General features: G+C 45.6%; 1 protein-coding gene across 7 annotated transcripts in view; it reads right to left on the reverse strand.

Annotated features, from left to right (window-relative positions):
* The window catches only part of LOC145353775 (CMP-N-acetylneuraminate-beta-galactosamide-alpha-2,3-sialyltransferase 2-like), a 48,207-nt gene that overhangs the window by 6,445 nt on the left and 13,884 nt on the right, over positions 1-27,878 (reverse strand). For 2 of the 7 annotated variants that reach the window (XM_080204560.1, XM_080204553.1), the window contains exons 1-5: positions 17,902-18,094; positions 15,308-15,682; positions 12,611-12,798; positions 11,693-11,872; positions 2,775-2,820 (exon numbers count right to left, since the gene is read on the reverse strand). In XM_080204560.1, the coding sequence (XP_080060686.1) occupies positions 2,775-2,820; positions 11,693-11,872; positions 12,611-12,798; positions 15,308-15,574 (681 nt within the window). In that variant the 5' untranslated portion in view covers positions 15,575-15,682; positions 17,902-18,094. Of the gene's footprint in view, positions 1-2,774; positions 2,821-11,692; positions 11,873-12,610; positions 12,799-15,307; positions 15,683-17,901; positions 18,095-23,212; positions 23,332-24,905; positions 25,149-27,878 lie in introns of those variants that run through there. The other 5 variants (XM_080204555.1, XM_080204554.1, XM_080204556.1 and 2 more) reach the window with 4 other exon arrangements.

Genomic DNA, 27,878 nt, shown 5'->3' on the forward strand with positions numbered 1-27,878 from the left:
TGTCACTCTCACCTCACCTCTGGAATTCAGCTCTATTGTCCATGTTTGAACCTAGGCTGGAATGAGGTCAGGAGCTGATAACCCTAGTGAAACCCAAACTGGGCGTCACTGAGTAAATGCCGCTTGATAACACTGTCGATGACCCTTCCATCACTGATAATCGAGATTAGACTGATTGGCCGATAATTGGCTGGGTTGGATTTGTCCTGTTTCTTGTGTATAGGACATACCTGAGCAATTCTCCGCATTGTTGGGTCAACGCCAGAGCTTGGCGAGGGGAGCGGCAGGTTCTGGAGCACAGGTCTTCAGTATTATTGCTGGAATATTATCAGGGCCCATTGCCTTTGCAGTGTCCAGTGTCTCCAACTGTTTCTTGATATCACGCGGAGTGAATCGAATTGGCTGGAGACTGGCTTCTGAGATGTTCTGACCTCTGAAGGAGGCCGTTTTGGATTATCCACTCTACACTTCTGGCTGAAGATTGCTGTAAATGCTTCTTATCTTTTGCACTGATGTTCTGGGTTCCTCCATCATTGAGGATGGGGATATTTGTGGAGCCTCGTCCTCCAGTGAGTTATATCATATAAGACATATGTGGGTGGCACGGTAGCACAGTGATTAGCACTGCTGCTTCACAGCTCCAGAGACCTGGGTTCGATTCCTGCCTTGGGTCACTGTCTGTGTGGAGTTTGCACATTCTCCCTGTGTCTGTGTGGGTTTCCTCCGGATGCTCTGGTTTCCTCCCACAGTCCAAAGATGTGCGAGTTTAAGTTTATTGGCCATGCTAAAAAAATGCCCCTTAGGTCATGAGATGTTAGAGGGATTAGTGGGTAAATATGTAGGGATATGGGAGTACAGTCTGGGTGGGATTGTGGTCGGTGCAGACTCGATGGACCGAATGGCCTCCTTCTGCACTGTCAGGTTTCTAAGAAGCAGGCCATTCGGCCCATTGAGTCTGCTCTACGATTCAGTGAGATTATGACTGATCTGATATGATAATCCTCAACTCCACTTTCCTGCCTTATCCGCATAACCCTTGATACCCTTACTGATTAAAAAGCCTTGAACATACTTAACGACCCAGCCTCCAAAGCCCTCTGCAGTAAAGAATTCCACAGAATCACTACCCTCTGAGAGAAGAAGTTCCTCCTTATTGCTGTTTTAAATGGGTGACTCCTTACTGTGAGATTATGCCTCCTAAACTCTCCCACAAGGGGAAACAACCTTTCAGCACCTGTCAAGTCCCCTGAGAATCCTATATGTTTCAATGACATTGTCTCTCATTCTTCTAAACTCCAATGAGCATAGGCCCAACCTACTCGACCTCTCCTTATGAGAAAATCCCTCCCTACCCGGGGAACCTCCTCTGCTCTGCCTCCAATATCAGAATATCTTTCCTTACATAAGGGGACCAAAACTGTTCACAACATTCCAGGTGTGGTCAAACTAGTGTCTTGTATAATTTTAGCCAGACTTTCTTATTTTTACACTCCATTTCCTTTGAAATAAAGGTCAATATTCCACTTGCCTTCCTGTTGAACTTGCATGCTAGCAGTTTGTGATTTATACACGCGGATCCCCAAATCCCTCTGTGCCACAGCTTTTTGCAGTCTTTCTCCATTTAAATAATACTCTGCTCCTTTACTCTTACCAAAGTGTTTACCTTCAATTTTCCCACATTATATTTCATCTGCCAAGGTTTTGCCCACTTTCCTAATCTGTCTATATTCCTCTTGTGTCATCCACACCATTTGCCTTCCCACCTATCTTTGTGTCATCCGTAAGCTTGGAAATAGTACATTCACTTCCCTTGTTTAAAATCATTCATATATATTGTCAATAATTGTGCCCCCAACTGATTCCTGTGGAATTCCACTAGTTACAGGTTAGAATTCTGAAAATGCTCCTGTTATCTCAACTCTGTCTTCTATCAGTTAGCCAATCCGCTATCCATGCTATGTTTATTAATTGTCCACCATCACTCTGCAGGACTGCAGAGCTTCGATCTGACCTGTTGGTTATGGAATCGCTTGGCTCTGTCTATGACTTGCTGCTTTTACTGTTTGGACCAGTACTGGGTTGTAGCTTCACCCGGATTTGCCATTGTTATTCCCGCTGCATGATCCATTTCACATGTTTATGTTCCTTCTTTCTTTGTGGTGGTTGAATGTAACTAAGTGGATCGCTCGGCCATTTCAGAGGGTATTTAAGAGTGAACCACGTTGCTGTGGGTCTGGATGTGGGAATATTATGGATTATACTGGGTGAGAATATGGGAATATTACAGATGAGGGGAGTTGGGGTTGACCCCGGGGGTTTTCTTTAGTCAGATCTGGAGCATTCTGCAATAAATGACAGCTCTTGGACACACGAACACACACAAGCACGCATACGTAAACACGCACACGTAAACACGCACACGTAAACACGCACCTTACACAGATGCGTGCAAACATGCATATAAGCACATACACACGTGCACACACATTCACAACTTACACAGACAACTTATACATGCACGCACATACACATGGACACATACGTGCACATGTTACACACACACACACCTTACACACTCGCAGAGTCATATACACAAACAGCATACACACATACAGATAAGCACCCTTCACACACTCTGCACATTTATGCATGTACACTTTATACACAAATATAAACATATTTTTGCACACCCAGACAGAATTGACTGATATATCTTAGTCATATATAACATAGGACATGTCATTATTAAGTTGATATAAAATAGTTCATCTCACCTTGTCTCGATCTGCTTTAATGTGACTTTTCACTCTCCTGTATTTCCTGGAAGGGAAGAAACAACACGAGAGAGATATTTACTGCTGGTGTATTCCATTCAGAAACAGGTCGTGCAGGAGAGCTGGGCAGGGATGAGGGGGAACTGAACAGGACCCACTGCACCAGGCTGCTGCCATCCAGCCCAGAGAGATGGTGCGTTACTGACCCACAGCAGACTCAGAAACAGTAGACAGTCATGAAGCCGGGGAGCACGGCTCCACACACAGGTTTGTGGGAATTGTGATCTCTCTGCCCTAAAAAAGGCTGTAAATATGGGGATCAAATACAGCTTTTCAATCTGAGATTGATGGATTTTGATCAGGAAGAATATTGAGAGACGGAGCAGCCAGAATCCAACTGACCCAGGAAACAGGTTCCTGATCCTGGTATTACTGAGCAGGGGATTGGAACTGGATAGAGGTAGCGTTCGGGATCAGATTGTGAGCAGAGAGTGAGGGAAGCTGGAAGGAGGGATTGGAATGGGAATTGTTGGGAATGGAGATCCCAGTCTGAGGGGGAGGAAAGCAGTCCAGGGTATTTGGTGGCCACTACAGAGACATGGCTGCAGGATGGTCACAACTGGGAGTTAAACATCCAGGGGTATCAAACTGTTTGGAGGGAGCGACAGGAAGATAAGGGAGGTGGTGACATCAGAGCGGTAGTGAGAGATGATATAGGTTCTATGAAAAAAAGGGTTGAATCCATTTGGGTGGAAATTAGAAATAGTGAGGAGAAAAGGTCACTGATAGGCATAGTGTATAGGCTGCCAAATAATGACATCCTGGTGGGGCGAGAAATAAACAAAGAAATAACTGATGCATATAAAACTGGTACAGCAATTATCATGGGGGATTTTAATCTACATATCAATTGGTCAAACCAGGTCGGTTAAGGCAACCTTGAGGAGGAGTTCATAGAATGTATCCGCGATAGCTTCCTTGAACAGTATGTATTGGAACCAATAAGGGAGCAAACTATCCTAGATCTGGTCCTGTGTAATGAGACAGGAATAATTAATAATATTGCAGTTAGAGATCCTCTCGGAAGAAGTGATCACAGTGTGGGTTGAATTTAAAATATAGATGGAGCGTGAGAAGATAAAATCCAATACCAGTGTCTTGTGTTTAAACAAAGGAGACTAAAAGGATGAGGGAGACGTTGGCTAAGGTAGACTGGGAGCAAAAACTTTATAGTGGGACAATTGAGGAAGGACTGTAGAAAAAGAGGTAATCAGCTATGGATATCCAAGGAAATAAAGGAGGATATCAAATTGAAAGAAAATGCATACAAAGTAGCAAAGATTAGTGGGAAACTATAGGATTGGGAAATCTTTAACGGTTAGCAGAAAGCCACGATAAAAGCTTTAAAGAAAGGTAAGATGGATTGTGAGAGTAAACTAGCTCAATATAAAAAAGATAACAAAAGTTTCTACAAGTATATAAAATGAAAAAGAGTAGCTAAAATAAACATTGGTCCTTTAGAGGATGAGAAGGGGATGTAATAACTGGAAATGAGAAAATGGCTGAGGCATTGAACAGGTATTTTGTGTTGGTCTTCACAGTGGAAGACACAAATAATATGGCAAAAATTGATGACAGGTGAGGACCTAGAAACTATCATTATCATGAAAGAGGTAGTGTTGGGCAAGTTAATGGGGCTAAAAGTAGACAAGTCTCCTGGTCTTGATGGAATGCATCCCAGGGTATTAAAGGAGATGGCAGGAGAAATAGCAAATGCACTAGTAATTTACCAAAATTCGCTGGACTCTGGGGTGGTTCCCACAGATTGGAAAACAGCAAATGTGACACCACTGTTTAAAAAGGGAGGTAGACAAAAGGCAGGTAACTATAGACTGGTTAGCTTAACTTCTGTAGTAGAGAAAATGCTTGAATCTATCATCAAGGAAGAAATAGCCAGACATCTGGATATAAATTGTCCCATTAGTAAGATGCAGCATGGGTTCATGAAGGACAGGTCATGTTTGACTGATTTGGTGGAATTCTTTGAGAACATTACATGTGTAGTGGACAATGGGGAACCTGTGTTTGTGGTGTATCTGGATTTCCAGAAGGCATTTGACAAGGAGCCAAAGACTGCTACATAAGGTAAAGGTGCACGGTGTTACGGGTAATGTATTATCATGGATAGAGGATTTTGGTTAACTAACAGAAAGCGAAGAGTGGCGTAAATGGGTGTTTTTCTGGTTGGCGATCGGCAACTCGTGGTGTGCCTCAGGGATCAGTGTTGGGACCGCAACTGTTTACGATTTACATAGATGATTTGGAGTTGGGGACCAAGTGTAGTGTGTCAAAGTTCGCAGATGACACTAAGATGAGTGGCAAAGCAAAGTGTGCAGAGGATGCTGAAAGTCTGCAAAGGGATATAGATAGTCTAAAGTGCATGCGTGAGGGTCTGGCAGATGGAATACAATGTTGGTAAATGTGAGGTCATCCATTTTGGTAGGAATTACAGCAAAATGAACTATTATTTAAATGGTAAAAAATAGCAGCATGCTGCTGTGCAGAGGGACCTGGGTGTCCTTGTGTAGGAATCTCAAGGAGTTGGTTTGCAGGAGCAGCAGGTAATGAAGAAGGCAAATGGAATTTTATCCTTCATTGCTAGAGGGATAGAGTTTAAAAACAACGAGGTTATGTTGCAGCTGTATAAGGTGCTGGTGAGGCCACACCTGGAGTACTGTGTACAGTTTTGGTCTCCTTACTTGAGAAAGGATATACTGGCAGTGGACGGGGTGCAGAGGAGATTCACTAGGTTGTTCCTGAGTTGAGAGGGTTGGCTTATGAGGAGAGACTGAGTAGACTGGGGCTATACTCATTGGAATTCAGAAGAATGAGGGGAGATCTTATAGAAACGTATAAGATGATGAAGGGAATAGATAAGATAGAAGCAGGGAAGTTGTTTCCACTGGCGGGTGAAACTAGAACTAGGGGGCATGGCCTCAAAATAAGGGGGAGCAGATTTAGGACTGAGTTGAGGAGGAACTTCTTCACCCAAAGGGTTGTGAATCTGTGGAATTCCCTGCCCAGTTGAGGCTCCCTCATTGAATGTTTTTAAGGTAGGGATAGATACATTTTTGAACAGTAAAGGAATTAAGAGTTATGGTGAGCGGGTGGGTAAGTGAAGCTGAGTCCATGAAAAGATCAGCCATGATCTTATTGAATGGTGGAGCAGGCTCGAGGGGCCAGATGGCCCACTCCTGTTCCTAGTTCTTATGTTCTAAGTACAACTTTTCTGACTGTTGAGTATTACATAAAAACAAGGCCCACGCAAATAACTCCTTCTCACTATTCTTGAAAACCTTGTTTATCCTGAGCATTATTTTCTTCCTAATCTGTCTCTCCCCAGGGCCCATCAGTAATACAATTCTCTCCGCAGTGCCCTGGACCCAGGGCCCATCAGTAATACAATTCTCCAGAGTAAACCAACATTGATGTCTCTCCCTTTCTCCCTCAAAATTGGTTAATTCTGGAGCTCTTTCTCACGTGTTCCAAATGCTCGAGGCTTTCACTGGAATCACTGTATCCCCAACCACCTTGGGGAATTGTAACAAGCATTTGGTCAGGAAGTGCCTTTGGGAAGTTTTACTACTTTCCAGCAGCAGATTCTGGAACGTTGTTGGTGTTTCTGGTGTTGTTGTTGTAATCTGGCTTTGGCTCGAACTCCCCCCCCACCACTGCGGGATCTCCAGGTCCTGCCGAACTGAGTGGATGTTTGATAGGTCCACCGTGTCTGCTGCAGCGGAACCCTCTGCACCGGGGCTGGAAAATCCCAGGCTTGCTCTTTCCCAATCTGTAGATTTTGAACGGATGAAATATACTTTGTAAAATGATGATGCTTCTGTTTATCATCAGGCTTCCTGTGGTTGTTGTCAGGATGTTACTGCTGATGATGTACAATTTCCTTTCAGTACACAATCTATAACAGTAGCATTATCCCTTTTAATGTAATGTTTAACCAAAGGTCTGATCCCACATTGGAACAGGTTATTCAGCTCCTCAAATCTGCCCAGCCATCCAATCGTCTCTCTCAAACTAATCGGGACAATTCTGTTTCACATAACTTGATTAGACAACAAAAATCTACTGACCTCTAACTGACCCCCCCCCCCCGACCATCCACAACTTTTGGGAGGACTGAGTTGGGGCAGTACTGGTTAGCTCTGCTGCCTCACAGTGCCAGGGACCTGGATTCAATTCTAGTTTTGGGTCACTGCCTGTGTGGAGTTTGCATGTTCTCCCCGTGTCTGCGTGGGTTTCCTCCGGGTGCTCCGGTTTCCTCCCACAATCCAAAGATGTGCGGGTCAGGTTGATTGGCCATGCTACATTGCCCCTTGGTGTCAGGGGATTAGCAGGATAAATATGTTGGGTTACGGGGATAGGATCTGGGTGGAAATGTTGGTGGTGCAGCTCAATGGGCCGAATGGCCTCATTCTGCACTGTAGATTCTATTTGGTAGAAAGAGTGAGTGATGAGAAAGGACTGATAGCAGAAACAGGACACAGGCGTCTGGGTATCGGGCAGACAATGGGCCAGACAAAACTTAATGTGAAAAATTGTGGTGACATTAACATAGAAATCATATAAACATAAAGACTGATGGCACATGAGGCCATTCAGCCCATCATGTGTGCTATCTGAAAAAGAGCTATCAGGCCCAACCCCACTTTCCAGCTCCCCCACTTTCCACTTTCCCTCACCACCCTCTGGGTAAAGAACCTACCCCTGACATCCGTCCTATAACTACCACCCCTTAATTTAAAGCTATGCCCCCACATGCTAGCTTTCTCCATCCGAGGAAAAAGGCTATCACTGTCCACCCTATCTAAACCGCTAATCATCTTATATGTTTCAATAAGGTCCCCTCTTAGCCACCTTCTTTCTAACGAAAACAACCTCAAATCCCTCAGTCTCTCCTCATAGGACCTCCCCTCCATACCAGGCAACATCCTGGTAAACCTCCTCTGCACCCTCTCCAATGCCTCCACATCCTTCCTATAACGTTGGGACCAGAATTGTACACAATACTCCAAGTGCGGCCGCACCAGAGTGTTGTACAGTTGCAACATGACGCTGCGGCTCCTAAACTCAATCCCCCTACCAATAAATGCCAAGACACCGTATGCCTTCATAACAACCTTATCTACTTGATTCCCAACTTTCAGGGATCTATGTACACATACACCTAGATCCCTCTGTTCATCCACACTATTCAGAGTCCTACCGTTAGCCCTATACTCTACACATCCGTTATTCCTGCCAAAGTGAATTACCTCACACTTTTCCGCATTAAACTCCATCCGCCACCTCTCGGCCCAGCTCTGCAACTTATCCAAGTCTCCCTGTAAACTATGATACCCCTCTTCACTATCTACCACACCTCCGACTTTGGTGTCATCAGCAAATTTACTAATCCACCCAACTATACCCTCATCCAGATCATTTATAAAAATTACAAACAACAGTGGCCCCAAAACAGATCCCTGAGGCACACCACTCGTAACCGAACTCCATGACGAATACTTACCATCAACCACCACCCTCTGTCTCCTATCTGCTCGCCAATTCCTGATCCAATTACCTAAATCACCCTCAATCCCATACATCTGCATTTTCTGCAGAAGCCTTCCATGGTGAACCTTATCAAACGCCTTACTAAAATCCATATATACCACGTCAACTGCCTTACCCCCATCCACCTCTTTGGTCACTTTCTCAAAAAACTCAATAAGGTTAGTAAGGCACGACCTACCCTCCACAAAACCATGCTGACTATCTCTAATCAATTCATTACTCTCCAAATAACTATAAATCCTTCCCTAATAATTTTTTCTAAAACCTTGCCCACAACAGAAGTAAGACTCACCGGTCTATAATTCCCGGGGAAGTCTCTGTTCCCCTTCTTAAACAATGGGACAACATTCGCTAACCTCCAATCTTCTGGCACTATACCTGTGACCAACGACGACCTGAAGATCAGAGCCAGAGGCTCCGCAATCGCCTCTCTTGCCTCCCAGAGAATCCTAGGGTAAATCCCATCCGGCCCAGGGGACTTATCTATTTTCAAATCCTCAAGAATATCTAGCGATACAGAGGCGGGGCTGTGGCGACACTGAGGCGGGGCTGTGGCGACACTGAGGCGGGGCTGTGGCGACACTGAGGCGGGGCTGTGGCGACACTGAGGCGGGGCTGTGGTGTTAGAGAGGCAGGGCTATATTAATAGGGAGGCGGGGATATGGCAATGGAGGGGTGGGGCTATTGGAATATAGAGGCGGGGAAATGGGGATATTCATTGGCTGGTACTGCCAAACAATAGGGATAGGTGAGATGGGCTAAATGGCCTCATACTGTAATGTTTCATTCTATAATTTTAGAACAGAACAATACAGGGTGGAATTTGAGATGTGTCAACAGTGATATTGTTAAGCAATATCCAGAGAAAGGTGCATTTATATAGCACCTTTCATAACCGCAGGATGGCCCAAGCACTTTACAGCCAATCAAGTACTTCCTGACATGTCATTAAAGTGTAGGCTGCAATTCTCTCAAAAAAGTTCTGTCGAATTCGCTGGAAAACTGGTCTAAATCTGCTGGGTTTTTTTCAGTGCTACTTCAGATGAGAATCTCTCCCACACTCTGTACAGTGCAGAGATCACAATCATGAATTTTTTTTTGTTCTTTGTCCTAATATTATTCAAAGCTCGGTTTGCAGGGCCTATTCACAAAAATCATAGAAACCCTACAGTGCAGAAAGAGGCCATTCAGCCCATTGAACCTGCACCGACCACAATCCCACCCATTCCCTGGCCCCCCCACACCCCTACATATTATACCCGCTAATCCCTCTATCCTACACATCCCTGGACACTAAGGGGCAATTTTAGCAACGGTCAATCAACCTAACCCGCACATCTTTGGACTGTGGTAGGAAACTGGAGGAAACCCAAGCAGACACGAGGAGAATGTGCAAACTCCACACATATTCATGGCAGAGGTTGAGTGTTCTGGAACTCTGCACATACACACTGACCCCGAACCGCCAGCCTGCACTTTGTGGACCAGCCCAGAACCCCCGCAGTGCTGCCCCTGCAACACCCCCATGGCCTGATTGTGGCCCCCCTGAGTATTCCCAGGCCATATGCCAGCCCCCCCCTCCCCCATTCTGATCTCCAGCCCCCCACCCCTCCGAGCAGTAACAACCCCCGTCCACACAGACCCCCCAGGCCAGCCACCCTCCCTTCAGCCCGTCCCATTCGCTGGCCTCCCTCCACCCTGGACCAATCCCCATGCAGAGTGACAGCAGGCTCCTCCCAGCCCCGTGAATCACCTCCTAGGCCCCGTCCCAGCTGGCCCTGCCCTCATAGGCCCCACGCCCTTGACACTGCCCCATGCTCGGTGGGCAGTGCCAAGTGCCCCTGGGCATGGCCAGGGTGCCCACGTCCTGGGGTCAGCACCCCCGCTGCCTGAGACAGAGTTGTCCCCCTAGTTCCCGAAAAATGGGGAGCTAGTCTGAACCCCGGAGTGGAATTCTCCTGGTGGGATGGGAGATGCTCGTGGGCCCAGAGAATTCAGTCCCGGGCCCACTAATCACATTTAAATTGTATTTTAATGGCTATTTAAATGTTAGCCTCTGGCGCCGCGAATACTCCACCCGAAATCGGGGCCTGGGAGGCGTAATCTCGGTGCAAACACGCGTGGGAACCCCACAAAGTGGCCAACATGCGATTCTCCCGGCCCACTGCGCTCAGATAGGGCGGGAGAATCACCCCTGTAGGAAACAGGGCAGCTGTTTGCACCGTGACCTTTACTGTATCTGCTTATTTGCTGATGTTAACTCAGGGCCAAATATTGGCCAGGACACCAACATTACTGCCTAGTTCTTTTTCAGAATATTACTGTGGGATTTTTTACATCCATCCAAAATGGGGGCGTCTGTTTAAAGTCTCACCCAGAAGATGACAGGGCTAGACAGGGCTGTCAGTAACACTCTCTCAGCGTCACACTGGAATGCCAAGCTAAGACTTTGTGCTCCTAGACTGGGTTTTGAACTTACTGACTCGGAGTCAAGTGTCACTCACTGAACCACAGCCGCCATTGCAGTGCCGTGGTCAGAAAGGAAACTGGGAGGAAATGTTGGGTTTCACGGAGGAGATGAGCTTGATAAGGGAAGGAATAACGGTGGGGTTCAGGGGTTAGGGCTGATAGTGGCTCATCCAGGAAAAGAGAGACCACAGTTTCGACCTTAAAAGCAAATGGGTTTTTACAAGAATCTGATATTTCATGATCAATATTACTGAGATTAGTATTTTTAAATCCACATTTTATTTAATTAACTGAATTTAATTTCCCTCCTGCCTGTGGTGAGATCTGAACACACGTCTCCAACGTAGAAACTAGAAGCAGGAGGCCACTCGGCCCTGCCAGCCTGCTCTGCCATTACTTTGATCATGGCTGATCATCAAATTCAAAATCCTGATCCCCCCTTCCCCTTCCCCTGCACCCCCCCCCCCCCCCCCCCCCCCCCCCACCTTATCCCTCGATCCCTTTAGTCCCAAGGACAAGATCTAATTTCTTCTTGAAATCAGACAACCTTTTGGCCTCAGTTACTTTCTGTGGGAGTGAATTCCACACATTGCCCACCCTCTGGGTGAAGAAATTTCTCCTCATCGATACAGACCTCTCAATTACACATAACCCACTCTCCCACCAATCCAATTCATGCAATTATCTGTATTTAACCTTAGGCCTCGGAGATCTGTCCTAAACACAAACAGTAAATTCCACAGTGGGTGGACGTGTTAATGAGGTGTAGGATTTTTCTTACCAACAATCATTTGGTATTTCTCAGGCTACATGTTACTTACACAGTGTGTTTTTTGTTTGATAGAACATCCACAAACCAGAATAGATCCTGAGGTTTGAATGGGACCAGTATCAGACGAACATTGGGTTCAAGGTCCTTGGCACTCTCTGGGTACATAAAGTGGTGGGTGGTCCTCTTGCCCACATCAGACTCATGTCCCTTGGTCACCGCCCTGTTCATCCTAAATTAAAAATCCAAAATGTTATGGCCGTGGTCAAATTCACATCAAAATCTTACGGCGCAAACAACAATGACAGGTTTTCACGCAAGAATCCAAATTTCCAACAGGCTACCTGTACTGGCTTTGGAGTCTAGTTATAAGCTGCTCCAATACAGTAAAACTTAGTAGCATATCTAATGGTGTGACTCAAATCAATGCTCTGTATTATCTGTGGATCATTGGGTACGGAACAGGGAGACAATTTCTTCCAGATTCACACAGATTACTGCCACACATTGCTCTGCAAGTGGACATATCCAACAGGCAAATCAAGAATTGACACTTAATTGAAGAATGAATTTGCAGATTCTCTCCACTGAGATTACAATCTTAGATCAGCTGGCTAAGTATAAATGTGTGACTGTCATCATCAGGCAGGAAGAGGTCACCCTACAGTAGTTGAAAATGAAAGTCTGTTTTTTCCAGAAACCCCTTCAAGGAGTGTTAGTAAGGTAACCCATTGCCGACGGGTAACCCATGGGCACTGCGGCACAGTACATATCCCGCCTGTTAACATCTCCGAATAATGGCAGCACATCAAATTAGAATTGGGCTTTTGTTTGAAACAATCAGGAACCTGGGGCATTCAGACAGAGGATCTGTGGTACATGAAAACTTCCCCAAATTTTAGAACACTATTGCCTCTTTATTGCAGAGTTAAGAGAGTTAAAATTGACCCGGTTACGTTTAAAAACTTGCCTTATAACAAAATCCTGCGAATCAATTAACTCCCCATATTTTGATTCCTTGAGGTTTCCAGAATTTCCAACAACAGCACACGTCCGGCACTGACAGGAACGGTTCGTTTCCACTGGAACAGATTTCGGCATGGCCTCAAACAGCTTGCTGTGAAGAATGTTCAGCTTCGGATTCCTGGATTGTAGCCTCTGAAGACAGAAACAATGATCTTCACAACAAAAAAACTAAGCAGGGTCAAAATGGGTCAGGGGTTAGGATCAGGGTCAGAGGTTGGGATAAGGGCAAAGATTGGGGTCAGGACGGAGAATCAGGGTCAAGGTGTTAATGAGGATGTGGTGCTGAGAGAGTCAAACATAATGTCTACCTTCATCATCTCGCTGCCAAATGAAATAGGCCAGAAAATCAGGGAGATCCTGTCTTCAGCAGTGAGGGTGGGTTTCCATATCAAATGGAATTGGGTGCAGGGCATTGACACTCTGACATACCGTGATGGGATAACCCAACCCACTTTCCATCAATCTAATCTTAATCCAAAGGGAAGGTGAAAGTTCTGAGGAAAACATCTCCTGGTGCTCGTCAATGTCAAAATAACAAAACCTCAACTGCTTTCTCCCCACTGAAAACCATCACGATTGACGAATGAAAAATACAAAGCAGGAAGATTTAAACTTGCTCACCCAGAGCTCATTGGCCAGGAAATTCATAAATGTATGAACGAGAATGATCCTGATTGGATCAAAATCAGAATTTTAACAGGTTTTGTGCAGCAAGACCTGGGTTTCTTTGGACATCAGCCACTGAAGATAAGCATTCAGGTGCAAGAGGCAATAAAGAAGGCAGGTGGTATATTGGCCTTCATAGCAAAAGGAATCAAGAGCAGAATCAGGGATGTGGCACAGTGACACAGTGGTTAGCATTGCTGCCTCACAGCGCCAGGGACCCAGGTTCGATTCCTGGCTTGGGTCACAGTCTGTGCGGAGTCTGCACATTCTCCCTGTGTCTGCTTGGGTTTCCTCCCACAGTCCAAAGATGTGCAGATTAGAGGAATTGGCCATGATAACTTGCTCCTTAGTGTCCCAAGATGTGTAGATTAGGGGAATTAGCAGAATAAATACGTGGGGTTATGGGGATAGGGCCTGGGTAAGATGTACTGGTGGAGTGTTGACGTAGACTTGATGGCTGACTGGCCTCCTCCTGCACTATAGAGATTTTATTTTATTATTCTATATCTTGTTGTAATTATACAGGGTCATGGTGAGACCATACCTTGAATATTATGTAGAGTTTTGGTCTCCTTATCTAAGGAAGAATGTTCTTGCTCTTGAGAGACAGCAGAGAGAGTTTACCAGACTGATTTCTGGGATGGCAGGACTTAAAATTAAAATTTATTTATTAGCCACCAATAAGGCTTACATTAACACTGAAATGAAGTTACCGTGAAATTCCCCAAATGCTGGGCCGAGAGGTGGCAGATGGAGTTTAATATGGAAAAGTGTGAGCTGATTCACTTTGGTAAGAGTAACAGGAGTACAGAATATTGGGCTAATGGAAGGACTCTTAGTAGTGTTGAAGAGCAGAGAGATCTCGGGGTACATGTGCATAGCTCCCTGAAAGTTGGCACCCAGGTTGATAAGGTTGTTAAGAAGGTGTACGGTGTGTTTGTTTTTATTGGTAGAGGGATTGAATTTCGGAGCCGTGAGGTCATGTTGCAACTGTACAAAACTCTGGTGCGGCCGCACTTGGAGTATTGCGTACAGTTTGGTCGCCGCATTATAAGAAAGATGTGGAGGCATTGGAAAGGGTGCAGAGGAGGTTTACCAGGATGTTGCCTGGTATGGTGGGAAGGTCTTATGAGGAAAGGCTGAGGGACTTGAGGTTATTTTCATTAGAGAGAAGAAGGTTAACAGGTGACCTAATTGAGGCATACAAGATGATCAGAGGATTAGATAGGGTGGACAGTGAGAGCCTTTTTTCTCAGATGGTGATGGCTAACATGAGGGGACATAGCTTTAAATTAAGGGGTGGTAATTATAGGACGGATGTCGGAGGTAGGATCTTTACTCAGAGGGTAGTAAGGGCGTGGAATGCCCTGCCTGCAGCAGTTGTGGACTCGCCAACTTTAAGGGCGTTCAAATGGTCTGTGGATAGGCATATGGATAACATTGGAATAGTTTAGGTTAGAGGGTCATTAGATTGGTTCCACTGGTTGGCACAACATCGAGGGCCAAAGGGCCTGTACTGCGCTGGAATGTTCTATGTTCTATTCCTGGAATCGGAATGGACATGTCAGTAAAACTCCAGCCAGAGTGTCTGCAAAGGGAATGTGTTGCATTCTCTTTAATGTCCCTCAGCACAAAATATAACCATTTAACTGGGGCCCCAGGGCTCTAACACTGTCACAAAGGGAGAAAAGTGTGAACTATAACAGTACCTCCCAAACCCATCATCCTCAGCAGCGAGGAGAATCTGAACAGCAGGTTCATGGGAAGGCCACACCTGCAAGTTCCCCTCCAAGTCACACACCTTCATATCACTGTTTCTTCATTGTGACAGAGTTCAAACCCTGGAACCCCTGTCCTAGCAGTGCCATGAAACACTCTCACCATAAAGACTGCTGTGATTCAAGGAGACATATCAACAACACACCTGGTGAAATATAAACTTTTAAATATAGTTTTAAATGTCTATTTAACTTACCAGCCACCACTGAAGGACTTCTGGGGGGATATTGTCATTCTTACTGGTCAACTGTGGCTGAATACTTGAATTGAATCTCTTGTCAAACCAGTAGGAGATGCCTCGATCTGATATACACATCTCACAGCCACAAGTATTCTTCATACACAAGGGTTCTTTCTTCACTGGGCTACGGCTGTAGATAAAGTACGTGGGAAGCACAAAACAACAGATGGCAAGGAAAGACTTTATCCTTTTGTGAAGCTTCTTCCTGAAGTTGCAGACCATGTTGCAGTTCAGCTGGAAATCGATCCACTCTGTGGGCTGACTTCAAACCCCGTTCAATGCACAGACAATGATCTCCAATGCTTTGTTTCATTCTTCAACAAGTCTGAGCTGAAAGTTTTTTTAAATTAAAGAATAATTTAGTCAAAAAACTGACTAAACAAACCTGATTATTTAGCTCATCGACACGTGGGCTACCTGGAGGTCCCACTCTGAGGCACCGTCCTGAATTGGAAAATTATTGGCCATTCCTACACTGTCACTGGGTCAGAATCCTGCAGCTCCCTTCCTAACAGCACTGTGGATGTACCTACACCTCATGGACAACAACATTTCAAGAGGGCAGCTCACCACCACCTTCTCAAGGGCAGCTAAGGATGAGCAACAAATGCTAGCGTCTAGCAAGCAATACCCACATTCTGTGAAAGAATTTATAAAAACTACTCCTTTTTCCAGTAAAATAAGAACTCCTACATTACCCAATCTCACAATGACATGTTTCCTTTAGGGAAGGTGTCATCATTATTATTGACCAATACAGTGTTGGTTTGTAATTTAAGTAATTCAAGCCGTTTAAATACAATGTCCATCCACCCCCCCCAGCTCCACCCCCAAGGCCCACCCCCCAGCTCCAACCCCCACCCCCCAGCTCCATCCGCCGGGCCCAGCCCCCAGCTCCATCCGCCAGGCCCACCCCCCAGCTCCATCCGCCAGACCCACCCCCCAGCTCCATCCGCCAGACCCACCCCCCAGCTCCATCCGCCAGGCCCACCCCCCAGCTCCACCCCCAAGGCCCACCCCCCAGCTCCAACCCCCACCCCCCCAGCTCCATCCGCCAGGCCCACCCCCCAGCTCCATCCGCCAGGCCCACCCCCAGCTCCATCCGCCGGGCCCAGCCCCCAGCTCCATCCGCCAGGCCCACACCCCCAGCTCCATCCGCCAGACCCACCCCCCAGCTCCATCCGCCAGACCCACCCCCCAGCTCCATCCGCCAGACCCACCCCCCAGCTCCATCCGCCAGACCCACCCCCCAGCTCCATCCGCCAGGCCCACCCCCAGCTCCACCCCCAAGGCCCACCCCCCAGCTCCAACCCCCACCCCCCCAGCTCCATCCGCCAGGCCCACCCCCCAGCTCCATCCGCCAGGCCCACCCCCCAGCTCCATCCGCCAGGCCCACTCCCCAGCTCCATCCGCCAGACCCACCCCCCAGCTCCATCCGCCAGACCCACCCCCCAGCTCCATCCGCCAGACCCACCCCCCAGCTCCATCCGCCAGGCCCACCCCCAGCTCCATCCGCCAGGCCCAGCCCCCAGCTCAATCCGCCAGGCCCACCCCCAGCTCCATCCGCCAGGCCCAGCCCCCAGCTCCATCCGCCAGACCCACCCCCCAGCTCCATCCGCCAGGCCCACCCCCAGCTCCATCCGCCAGGCCCAGCCCCCAGCTCAATCCGCCAGGCCCAGTCCCCAGCTCCATCCGCCAGGCCCACACCCCCAGCTCCATCCGCCAGGCCCACCCCCAGCTCCATCCACCAGGCCCACCCCCAGCTCCATCCGCCAGGCCCACCCCCAGCTCCATCCGCCAGGCCCACCCCCCCCAGCTCCATCCGCCGGGCCCACCCCCCCAGCTCCATCCGCCGGGCCCACCCCCCCAGCTCCATCCGCCGGGCCCACCCCCCCAGCTCCATCCGCCAGGCCCACCCCCCCAGCTCCATCCGCCAGGCCCACCCCCCCAGCTCCATCTGCCAGGCCCACCCCCAGCTCCATCCGCCAGGCCCACCCCCAGCTCCATCCGCCAGGCCCAGCCCCCAGCTCCATCGGCCAGGCCCACCCCCAGCTCCATCCGCCAGGCCCACCCCCAGCTCCAACCCCCAGGCCCAGCCCCCAGCTCCATCTGCCAGGCCCAGTCCCCAGCTCCATCTGCCAGGCCCAGTCCCCAGCTCCAGGCCCAGGCCCCAAGCCCCCAGCTCCAGGCCCAGGCCCAGGCCCCAAACCCCCAGCTCCAGCCCAATACTTTCTCTTTCTTTCAGAGGAAGGACTATTAAGCTCCCTGTCTCCTGCAGAAAGCCTTGTGACTTCCCCAGTGCTGTTACTGTTATCCTTACTGCACCCTGGAAGAAGCCTTTTGTAGACAGTTTAAGGGTGACGGTGAGCTGGGCAGCAGGCGAGGGAATTGTTGGTCATGCCTCTGCTGCAGTGTTAGTGTGGCTGCAGCGGGTGACACAGTGAGTTCAATGATGTTCCCAGGAAGGCAAAACTGCCCCAGAGGAGTAGATGAAAGTGCCTTGGAGAAGCATGTCGGCATGGTCTGCTGAGCAGAACCCCCTCTCCTACCTCTGTCAACTGCTTCTGCTCTCTGCTTTGTCCTCAACAGCTCCAACACCAAAGGCAGTCCTACCTCACAACTCGTGAATGCAGCGAAACTCTTTCGAAAACTGACTAAAACAGTCCAAACCAGTGAAATCCAGTTTGCAGAAGTTTGAGGTGATGGAAAGCAGAAAATAAACCAAAATCATGGCAACAGTGAGCAGTAAATTGAAAGAAACAAGCCAGCTATGTCACTTCCTTCCTGCCCTATGTCAGCTGCAATTTTGCACGCACTGAGCTTTCTCATATCAATATACCAATCAGGGCCCCTCCACCAACCAGTAAGATCATGGATGGTCTGATTATATCCTCAACACCACATTCCTGCCCAAACCCCAGATAACCTTTCACCTCCTTACTAATCAAGAATCTATCTGGCTCTGCCTTAAGAACATTCAAAGATTCTGTTTCCACTGATTTTTAAGGAAGTGAGTTTCAGGGAATCACCATCCTCTGAGACTCTCATCTCTGTCTTAAATACTGACCCCTTATTTCTAAAGGCTTCCAGATTCTCCCACATGAGGAGGTATCTTCTCCACATCCACCCTGTCAACACCCCTCAGAATCATACCCTTCAAAGCTCCAGCGGATATCAGTCTAGTCTGTCCAATCTTTCCTCCCATTCCTGGTAACAATCTAGTGAACCTTCTCTGCTTCTAATGCATTTACACCCTTCCTTAAATAAGGAAACCAGTATTGTTCACAGCACTCTAGATGTGGTCTCACAAATGCCTTGTAAAACTGAAGCATAGCTTCCCTATGTTTGTATTCAGTTCCTCTCACAATAAACAATAACGTTCTGTTAGCTTTCCTAATTACTTTCTGGACTGCATAACAGCCTTTTGTGATTCATGCACCAGGACTCCCAGATCCCTCTGAACCTCAATCTCTCACCATATTAAATAATATGCTTTTTTATCCTTCCTGCCAAAATGGACAATTACACACTTGCCCACATTATACTCCATTTGCCAAACCTTTTTTGACTCACTTAACCTACGTCCCCTTGTAGCCTCCTTCTGTCTTCCTCAGAGCTTCCTTTCCTACCTATTTTTGTATTATCATAAACAAATTTATCAACAATACCTTTGATCCCTTTATCCAATTCAGTTATATGAATGGTAAAAAGTTGAAGCTCCACTACAGCACTCCACTTGTCACATTCTGCCAACCAGAAAAAGATCCATTTATGCCTACTCTCTGCTTCCTGTTAGCTAGCCAATCTTCAATCCATGCCAATATGTTACACCATGAGCTTTTATAGAACATAGAACACTACAGCACAAACAGACCCTTCGGCCCACGAGTTGCGCCGATCACATCAACACCCACCAATCTATAGACCTATCTATAACCCCCAATCCCATTAAATCCCATACACTCATCCAGAAGTCTTTTAAAAGACCCCAGCGAGTTCGCCTCCACCACCGACGGCAGCCGATTCCATTCACTCACCACCCTCTGAGTGAAAAACTTATCCCTAACATCACTTCTGTACTTTCCTCCCCGCACCTTAAATCTGTGTCCTCTCGTAGCGACCATTTCAACCCGGGGAAATAGCCTCTGAGAATCCACCCTATCTATTCCTCTCAACATTTTATAAACTTCTATCAGGTCGCCTCTCAACCTTCGTCTCTCCAGGGAAAAGAGACCCAGCTCCCTCAACCTAACTTCATAAGGCATGCCTCCCAGTCCAGGCAACATCCTTGTAAATCTCCTCTGTACCCTTTCAATAGCTTCTACGTCTTTCCTATAGTGAGGCGACCAGAACTGCGCACAGTACTCCAAATGAGGCCTGACAAGGGTCTTATAAAGTTGCAGCATTACCTCCCGACTCCTAAACTCAATCCCTTGATTAATGAAGGCCAGTACACCATACACCTTCTTGACCACATCCTCCACCTGCGAGGCCGATTTAAGAGTCCTGTGGACCCGGACCCCAAGATCCTTCTGCTCTTCAACACTACTAAGACTCCTTTTATTTCTGGAACCACTCGGAAACTAATGGAAGAACAGATGCACCTGCTGAGTCTGGATAATTCTTGGCTCTCACAACCTGTATAGTACTTTCAGAACCTGGCCAATCAACCCATCTGCTCCATGCTACTGTCCCTGCTCCACATGAGCCTCATCCCACTTTGCTACGCCTCACCATTTCAAGATATCCTCTATTCCTTTCTCCCTATTGGCCTAGCTTCAATTTAAAGGCATTGCTGCCTTTATTCACCCATTCATTCAACCATTCCCTGTGGCAGCAAGTTTTATATTCTCACCACTCTCTGGGTAAAGCAGTTTCTGCTGAATTCCTTATTGGATGAATTAGTGACTATTTTATGGTCTCTGGTGGAAAACTCTTCTCCATGTCTGCCTACCCTTTTCTAATCTTGAAGACCTCCATCAGGTCACCCTCTCAATCTTCCCTTCTCTTGAGAAAGCACCCTGAACCTGGTCAACCTTTACTGATAGGTATAGCCTCTCAATTCAGGAATCATCTTTGTAAATCATTTTTGTGACTTTTCTAATGCCTCCAAATACTTTTCTTTGAAAAAACAGAACTGTGCAAAGTGTGATCGCACCAAGATTCACTGCAAGTTTAACACAGCTTCTCTGCTTTAGAATTCGAAAACGTGGAATTTGCACATTCTCTCCATGTCTGTGTGGGTTTCCTCCAGGTGCTCCAGTTTCCTCCTACACTCTAAAGATGTGTAGGTTAGGTGGATTGGCCATGCTAAATTGCCCCTTAGTATCCTGAGATGTGTAGTTGGGGGGATTAGTGAGATAAATGTGCAGGGTTATGGGGATAGGGCAAAGAGGTGGGCCCCAGTAAGATGCTCTTTTGGAGGGCCAGTGCAGACTCAATGGGCTGAATGGTCTCTTTCTATACTCTAGGGATTCTATAAAGTCTTCCAACTTGAGCTATAAATGTATTTATACAATACTAGCAGTTAAATATTAGATCTGAATGATCATTGCTAAACATCATCATTGGAAAGATCAAAGCAAAGATAACGCTTTGTAATGGGGTTGCAGAGACAGGAGGAGTGGCTTGTCTCAAGGATTAGACCGTTCAAGAGTGAAATCAGAAATCACACACAATGCTGAGGCTTGGGGTGAAACTCCCAAATCCAGAGCAAAGGCAAATAAATGGTGCTGGGGTACAGATCAGCCGTGATCTAAGTAAGTGGCAGAGCAGGTTCAAGGGCTGAATGGCCTCTTGTTCCTCTGTAAAAACAGGACCACACACAAATATTTTCAAACTTCCAAACCAAAGAGAAACATGAAGTTACATTTTCTACATGAGCTATTTGTAAAATTGTTGGCTATTTCTATTGTAAATATTCACTCTACACCGAGCACTGTGACACTGAAGAACTTTTTATTCTTCCACTGAATCTGTGCATCACTGGCTAGCATTTGTTACCCATCTTTCAATGCCTTTGAGGAACCGACTGATGGTGAAATTTGTGGTGCAAGAAACCCCGAGATTAATCTAGAATCCTCAGCAAATTGGAGTAGAGAAATTCAGCAAAGTTTACAGCGTGGAAACAGGCCAGCTTCTCCATGCCACCCAGTTTGTATCACTAAGCTAGTCCCAATTGCCCATGTTTGGCCCATATCCCTCTATATCCATCTTCCTCATGTAACTGTCTAAATGCTTTTTAAAAGACAAAATTGTATCCGCCTCTACTATACCTCTGGCAGCTCGTTCCTGACACTCACCACCCTCTGTGTAAAGAAATTACCCCCCGGACCCTTTTGTATCTCTCCCCTCTCACCTTAAACCAATGCCCTCTACCTTTAACTACCTACTTTATCTATCATTATTTTATAGACCTCTATAAGGTCACCCCTCAGCCTCCTACGCTCCAGAGAAAAAAGTCCCTGTCTATCCAGCCTCTCCTTATAACTCAATCCATCAAGTCCCAGTAACATTCTAGTAAATCTTTTCTGCACTCTTTCTAGTTTAATAATATCCTTTCTATAATAGGGTGTGGCCTTACCAATGTCTTGTCCAACTTCAACAAGACGTCCCAACTCCTGTATTCAATGTTCTGACCAATGAAACCAAGCATGCCGAATGCCTTCTTCACCACTCTGTCCACCTGTGGCTCCACTTTCAAGGAGCTATGAACCTGTACCCCCAGATCTCTTTGTTCCGTAACTCTCCCCAACGCCCTACCATTAACTGAATAAGTCCTGCCTTGGTACCAAAATTCATCACCTCACATTTACTTAAGTTAAATTCCATTTGCCATTTGTCAGCCCACTGGCCCAATTGATCAAGATCCCGTTGCAATCCTGGATAACTTTCTTCACTGTCCACTCTGCCACCGATCTTGGTGTCATCTGCAAACTTACTAACCAAGCCTCCACAATTCTCATTCAAATCATTAATATAAATAACAAATAACAGTGGGCCCAGCCCTGATCCCTGAGGCACACCGCTGGTCACAGGCCTCCAGTTTGAAAAACAATCCTTTACAACCACCCTCTGGCTTCTGTCATCAAGCCAATTCCGTATCTAATTGGCTACCTCACCCTGGATCCCGTGAGATTTAACTTTATGCAACAACCTACCATGCGGTACCTTGTCAAAGGCCTTGCTAAAGTCCATGTGGACAACATCAACTGCACTGCCTTCATCTACCTTCTTGGTTACCCCTTCAAAAAACTCAATCAAATTCGTGAGACATGATTTCCCACTCACAAAGCAATGCTGTCCCTAATCAGTCCTTGCATCTCTAAATGCCTGTAAATCCTGTCTCTCAGAATATCTTCTAACACCTTACTCACTGTGGATGTGAGGCTCACCGGCCTGTAGTTCCCAGGCTTTTCCCTGCAGCCCTTTTTAAACAAAGGCACAACATTTGCCACTTTCCAAACTTCAGGCACCTCACCCATGACTGTTGATAAATCAAATATCTCTGTTAGGAGACCCGCAATTTCCTCCCTACCCTCCCACAACGTCCTGGGAAATGGTTCAGGTTCTAAGATGTTGGTCCAGATAACACTTTTATTGCCAGTGCATTAGAATATGAATATAAAAGGGGTTGACAGGATTACTTCTCAAGTTCCTGTCACTTTGTTGTTACATTTACCTCAGTTTTATATAAATTGAAACCATTTTATCTCCAGAATATTATTGAAATGATTGAATTGATCTAGAGTCACTTCACATGCTTTTGAACTAACATTAAATAGACAAATGTTAACAATACTTGCAATGTATATCTTCTCACTAATTCCTCAGACAGAAGAGTCATCCCAGAAAATTCACCTTGTTGAGTGGGGGAGTGACAGCGAGATCTTTTTCCTTGTCTTTCCTGGCAAAGCTTCACAGCTGACAGAGACTGAAATCTGTCAGTGCCCAAGGGAAAGGGGTTGGTGCTTATTTTGCCAGGTACTGACAGAAATAGTAAATAACACGAGGCTGAGCTCCCAGATGGCCCTTATGTAATTAGGGCAGCATATAAACGATTGCAAAATGGAGGGTCGGTTTATTATTAACCATATGAATTTTGTTCCAGCTTGTTCAACATGTGTACAAAGAGGGTGAGTGTTGGGTGTAAGGCCTCAAGTGAAATTAAAATAACAGATGGTTGTAAGGTAATAAACCAAAGGATCCTGAGGATAGTTTAAGAGAAAGTAATGGAGAGGAGCCATTCTGAACAAACCAGCTTTCAGAATGGGGGAAAATGAGAGAGAATGTGCAGAGATTTTCAAATAGAGAAAGATAACAAGTTATCAGGTTGTAGATAAGACTCACAAGGCTGTTTGTAAAACAGAACCCAGTTCAGGAGGTCCAAAGTACTTTGTACAATTAATGAACTTTGACAAGAAATATTCATGGTCAATAAAGGTCAACGGTCAATAAAATAAATATGGAAAAAGAAATGTATTGGCTCTCTCTGTCCTCTCCTTTCCTAAGACACACTAAGGATAAATGAATTATATAGGTCGTCAACAAATTCAGAGTTTCACTCACTCAGAAAATCTCAATTCTGGACTAGAAACACAACAGCCATTTTCAAGAACAAAGAAAATTACAGCACAGGAACAGGCCCTTCGGCCCTCCGAGCCTGTACTGACCATGCTGCCCGACTGAATTAAAACCCCAAATAATTATTAATAATTAGATAATGAGGGAAAAAACTTTGTATCCCAGTCTGCTGGTGGCACAAGGCAGATTTGAATCAATGTCGATGGAATCTTTATTCTGCAGAGATCTTGAAAGATGAAGTGAGTTTGAATCATGGCAAATGGATTCAATGTTGTCAAATGTGAGATTTCACTTTGGACCAAAACAAAACAGGAGACTTTCTAAAAAGCAAGAAACAGCAAAGGAACTTGGATTTCCAGCTACAGGAATCATTAAAATATTACAAGAAGTACTGAAAATAATCATAAACGCCATGGAATGCTGGTCTTTATATCTGAGGTATTAGAACCCAAGGAGGTAAAAGTTACATGACAACTCTGCAGAGCTCAGATTATACTGGGAGTAATGATGAGCAGTTCTGGGAACCACACCTTAGGAAGGAAATACTGACTTGGAGGGAGTACAGCGTAGATTTACCAGAATAACACTGAGACTCACACTGAGAGATGGACACAAACTCAGGTTGCATTTTTTTGAAGGTTAAAGGATGAATGGATCAAAGTTTCAATATGGGGAGGGGAGTGGGTAGAGGTAGGGAGGGAAGGCCATTGGGGAGGGGAGAGAAGGATTGACAAGGGAGGGATGAGAGGGAATGGAGGGTGATGGGGTGAGAGGGATAGAGCGGAGGAGTGAGGAAAGGGGAGGGATAGAGGTTGGAGAGGGGAGGGTCAAAGGAGAGGAGGGGGAGATGATCAGAGTGGGAAGGGGAAGAGAGAGTGAGGCTGGTGATGTTGTGAAGTAAGATTAAAGATAGGCAAATCACCCCGTCCCCATCTGATTCTACAATAAGGTCGAAAAATGTGGAACTTACCTTCTGATAGGCAATCTTCCTCGAAAGAGCAGCCAGTTTAGTGTCTGAAGAAAACGAACACAGAGCTAACTGAACTAGCAATTCAGTTTGTCAGAGGGTCAGAGTGTGTGGCTTTCAATCAGTGCTCACACTGTTCCGGACCTGAGGCAATGACTGCCCAACAGTGGAGCTCCAGCATTTACCTTTCACCCGTGCAGTCCAAAAAAAGTCTAATATTTTTATCGACACAATCCTTATAGCATTCAAAAGCAATTTTTTAAAAATTAACAAGTTATAACTTGGCAATTCTGGACTGTGTCACAGCAAAGAATCAACAGCTCTCAACTTGTAAAGTGGGAAAAGGTAAAGGTTACATTTCTGACACGAGAGTGAGCAATAAACATCCTCTACTGTAGCTGGGAATGTGTCAGACATTTCTGTTTATTGGTAAGAATGTGCCAAGTCTTTAATAATCCTTCACCAGGCTGTATTGGCCCATCCAGATTTCCTTGGATCCAGGATTTTAGATTCTAACTAATATGGGGATTTCCAGCTTGTATCAATCTGCAGGAAGTGATCTAAAAACTGTAAGGGCCTCTCTCTGTGGTTTCTCTGCTTCTAAAGTTTAGTGAATCTAATAAAACCCTCCTTGTGTACCCAGGACTGTGTCCACACTCCACCATTTCTCAATTTGCCTTTCAAAGGTTCAATCTGTAACTTTGCTCAGACAGGATCAGGGGCACATACAGAAAATGTAAAGTTGTACTTGTTCCTTCTGGATGGTGTCCCAGGTATTCTCACTGAGACCCGAAGCTCGCCTCAAAAATGTTTGAATTTGAACAGAGGAAGGGTGAGGTTTGCTTGGTTTTACACACTTTGACCCTGGAATTCTGCGTTTAACGTGGAAACCTGATCCTGGACCCACGCGATGCTGTGTAGGGCAGTGTTGGATTATGTATACGGGAGCTGCAACATTACAACTACCCCACAGTGGGAGGGGATGGCGAGAGGAGGGGAGTAAATTGGAAATTCTTGCAGATACGAGAATTAGACATCAACTGGGCCCTGATTACACACACAGGGCATTCCACTCCCTTACTACCCTCTGAGTAAAGAATCTACCTCTGACATCCATCCTATAATTATCACCCCTCAATTTAAAGCTATGTCTCCTCGTGTTAGCCATCACCATCCGAGGAAAAAGGCTCTCACTGTCCACCCTATCTAATCCTCTAATATGCCTCAATTAGGTCACCTCTTAACCTTCTCTCTAACAAAAATAATGTGTATGGGGTATTGCTTTTAAATTGGAACAACAAAAGTCCTGTTAAGGATTATCAAGTCTTGTAACTGGTAAAAGTTATGTTAATTCTTTTTATTGTATTTTAACTATGTTCTTAAATAAAGTTTGTTTTGATAAAAGCTTCCCAGTGGGTCAAACCTGGAGTGAAACACATTATGTTCACCTTAATGCCAAAATCAAATATAAAACTTAGAGTTCATAAAACACCCTGGAGTTTCAAGTCTGGGCCTTAAAAAATGTAAAAAGACCTTTATGAGTAACGATGGTTAGCAATTGTTGAGATTCAGCAACTTCATTTATCTGTAAATATCTTTGTGAAAGATCAATCTCGCTGAATTTCTGCCCACCTGATAATCCAGCAAACAAATCTTTGATTAGAAGAAGTGGATATTGATCAGAGCACAACACTGGAATTATAGTTGTTTTAAAATCACCAGAAATACAAACAGCACCATCTGATTTCATGACAGGTACAATTAGCATCTCTCTCTTGCCTTGAGACTTTTTTTGTTGTAGTAGGCTTTATCTCAAGTTTCACTTTAACTCCCTTCATTCAGCTCAGTGTCTCTTTGAACACACTCTTGTATTTATCCAGAAGGTGCCGTGGGTCTGTTTTGGTATTGACCAATCTGTTGACAGCATTCCTGTTAAGCTTTATCTTCTCCAACCATGATCTCCCGAATAGAAAATTACCGTGGGCCAAACAGAGAGGTAACTCTGCTGTTTGTCCACTCAACTCTACATTGACCACGATGTGACGGAATGATCTCTTCTGTGTACGTCCATAAAATCACACAGCTGGTTTTAAAGGAAGATGCTTCAACTTTTGCTGGTCTGTGGTCTCAGGAATCAAAGATATAGCAGTCAAGTATCAATCTCCATCCTGATAGGTTGTTCACATATCTTCAGAATCACCCAGAATCTACGTGATTCACCTCGAGTCGATTAGACATTTAGTTGGAGCTCTTCATCATAATTCTGGACCTTCTTTTCTTCCCAGTCGTAATTTTTTTTCCATGTTGTAATGTTTTTGTAGAATGCAACTTGTTCTTCTTGAAGGTATGGTGGAATCAATTATTAATCAAAATAATCTCAGGACACCCAGTACAGAACAATCATTTATTATCCAACACTTTGGAAAAGAGAGAAGAAGGGTCTTCTGAGGCAGACTCTACCCTCACTGAAGAACCATGCAATATTTATACATTCTGAGTCATGAGGGCAAAATATTATTTACATTCCAACATTGTTTAGATCAGGTTTTACATTAAACAATTTGCAAATGTTGACAAGGGAGGGTGTCTATTATCCCAAGAACTATCGATCTTTCTTATCTCTCTTTGGCTCCTTGTAGACTTCCTTGGTGCTTGTTGCTACCAGGCTTTGTCCTTACACTCTTCACTCGCACGAGCAGACTTCATTCATATATCAACATGATTCATTCCGCTGATTAACTTCAACTTTCTAGCACTTTTACATAGATTCCCTACTCCCTTGTGATGACAGTAAGAAGTCTCACAACATCAGGTTAAAGTCCAACAGGTTTATTTGGAATCATGAGCTTTCACAGCACTGCTCCTTCCTCAGATGAGCGGAGGTTAGTTCACAAACACGACATATACAGGCAAAGACACAATGGCAAGATCTTGGGGTCATGTCTACTTGTAACCCTCACCATACTGCCTGGGCTT

This window comes from Carcharhinus amblyrhynchos, chromosome 16 (assembly GCF_965287045.1).
Source record: "Carcharhinus amblyrhynchos chromosome 16, sCarAmb.v2.hapA, whole genome shotgun sequence".
NCBI lineage: Eukaryota > Metazoa > Chordata > Chondrichthyes > Carcharhiniformes > Carcharhinidae > Carcharhinus > Carcharhinus amblyrhynchos.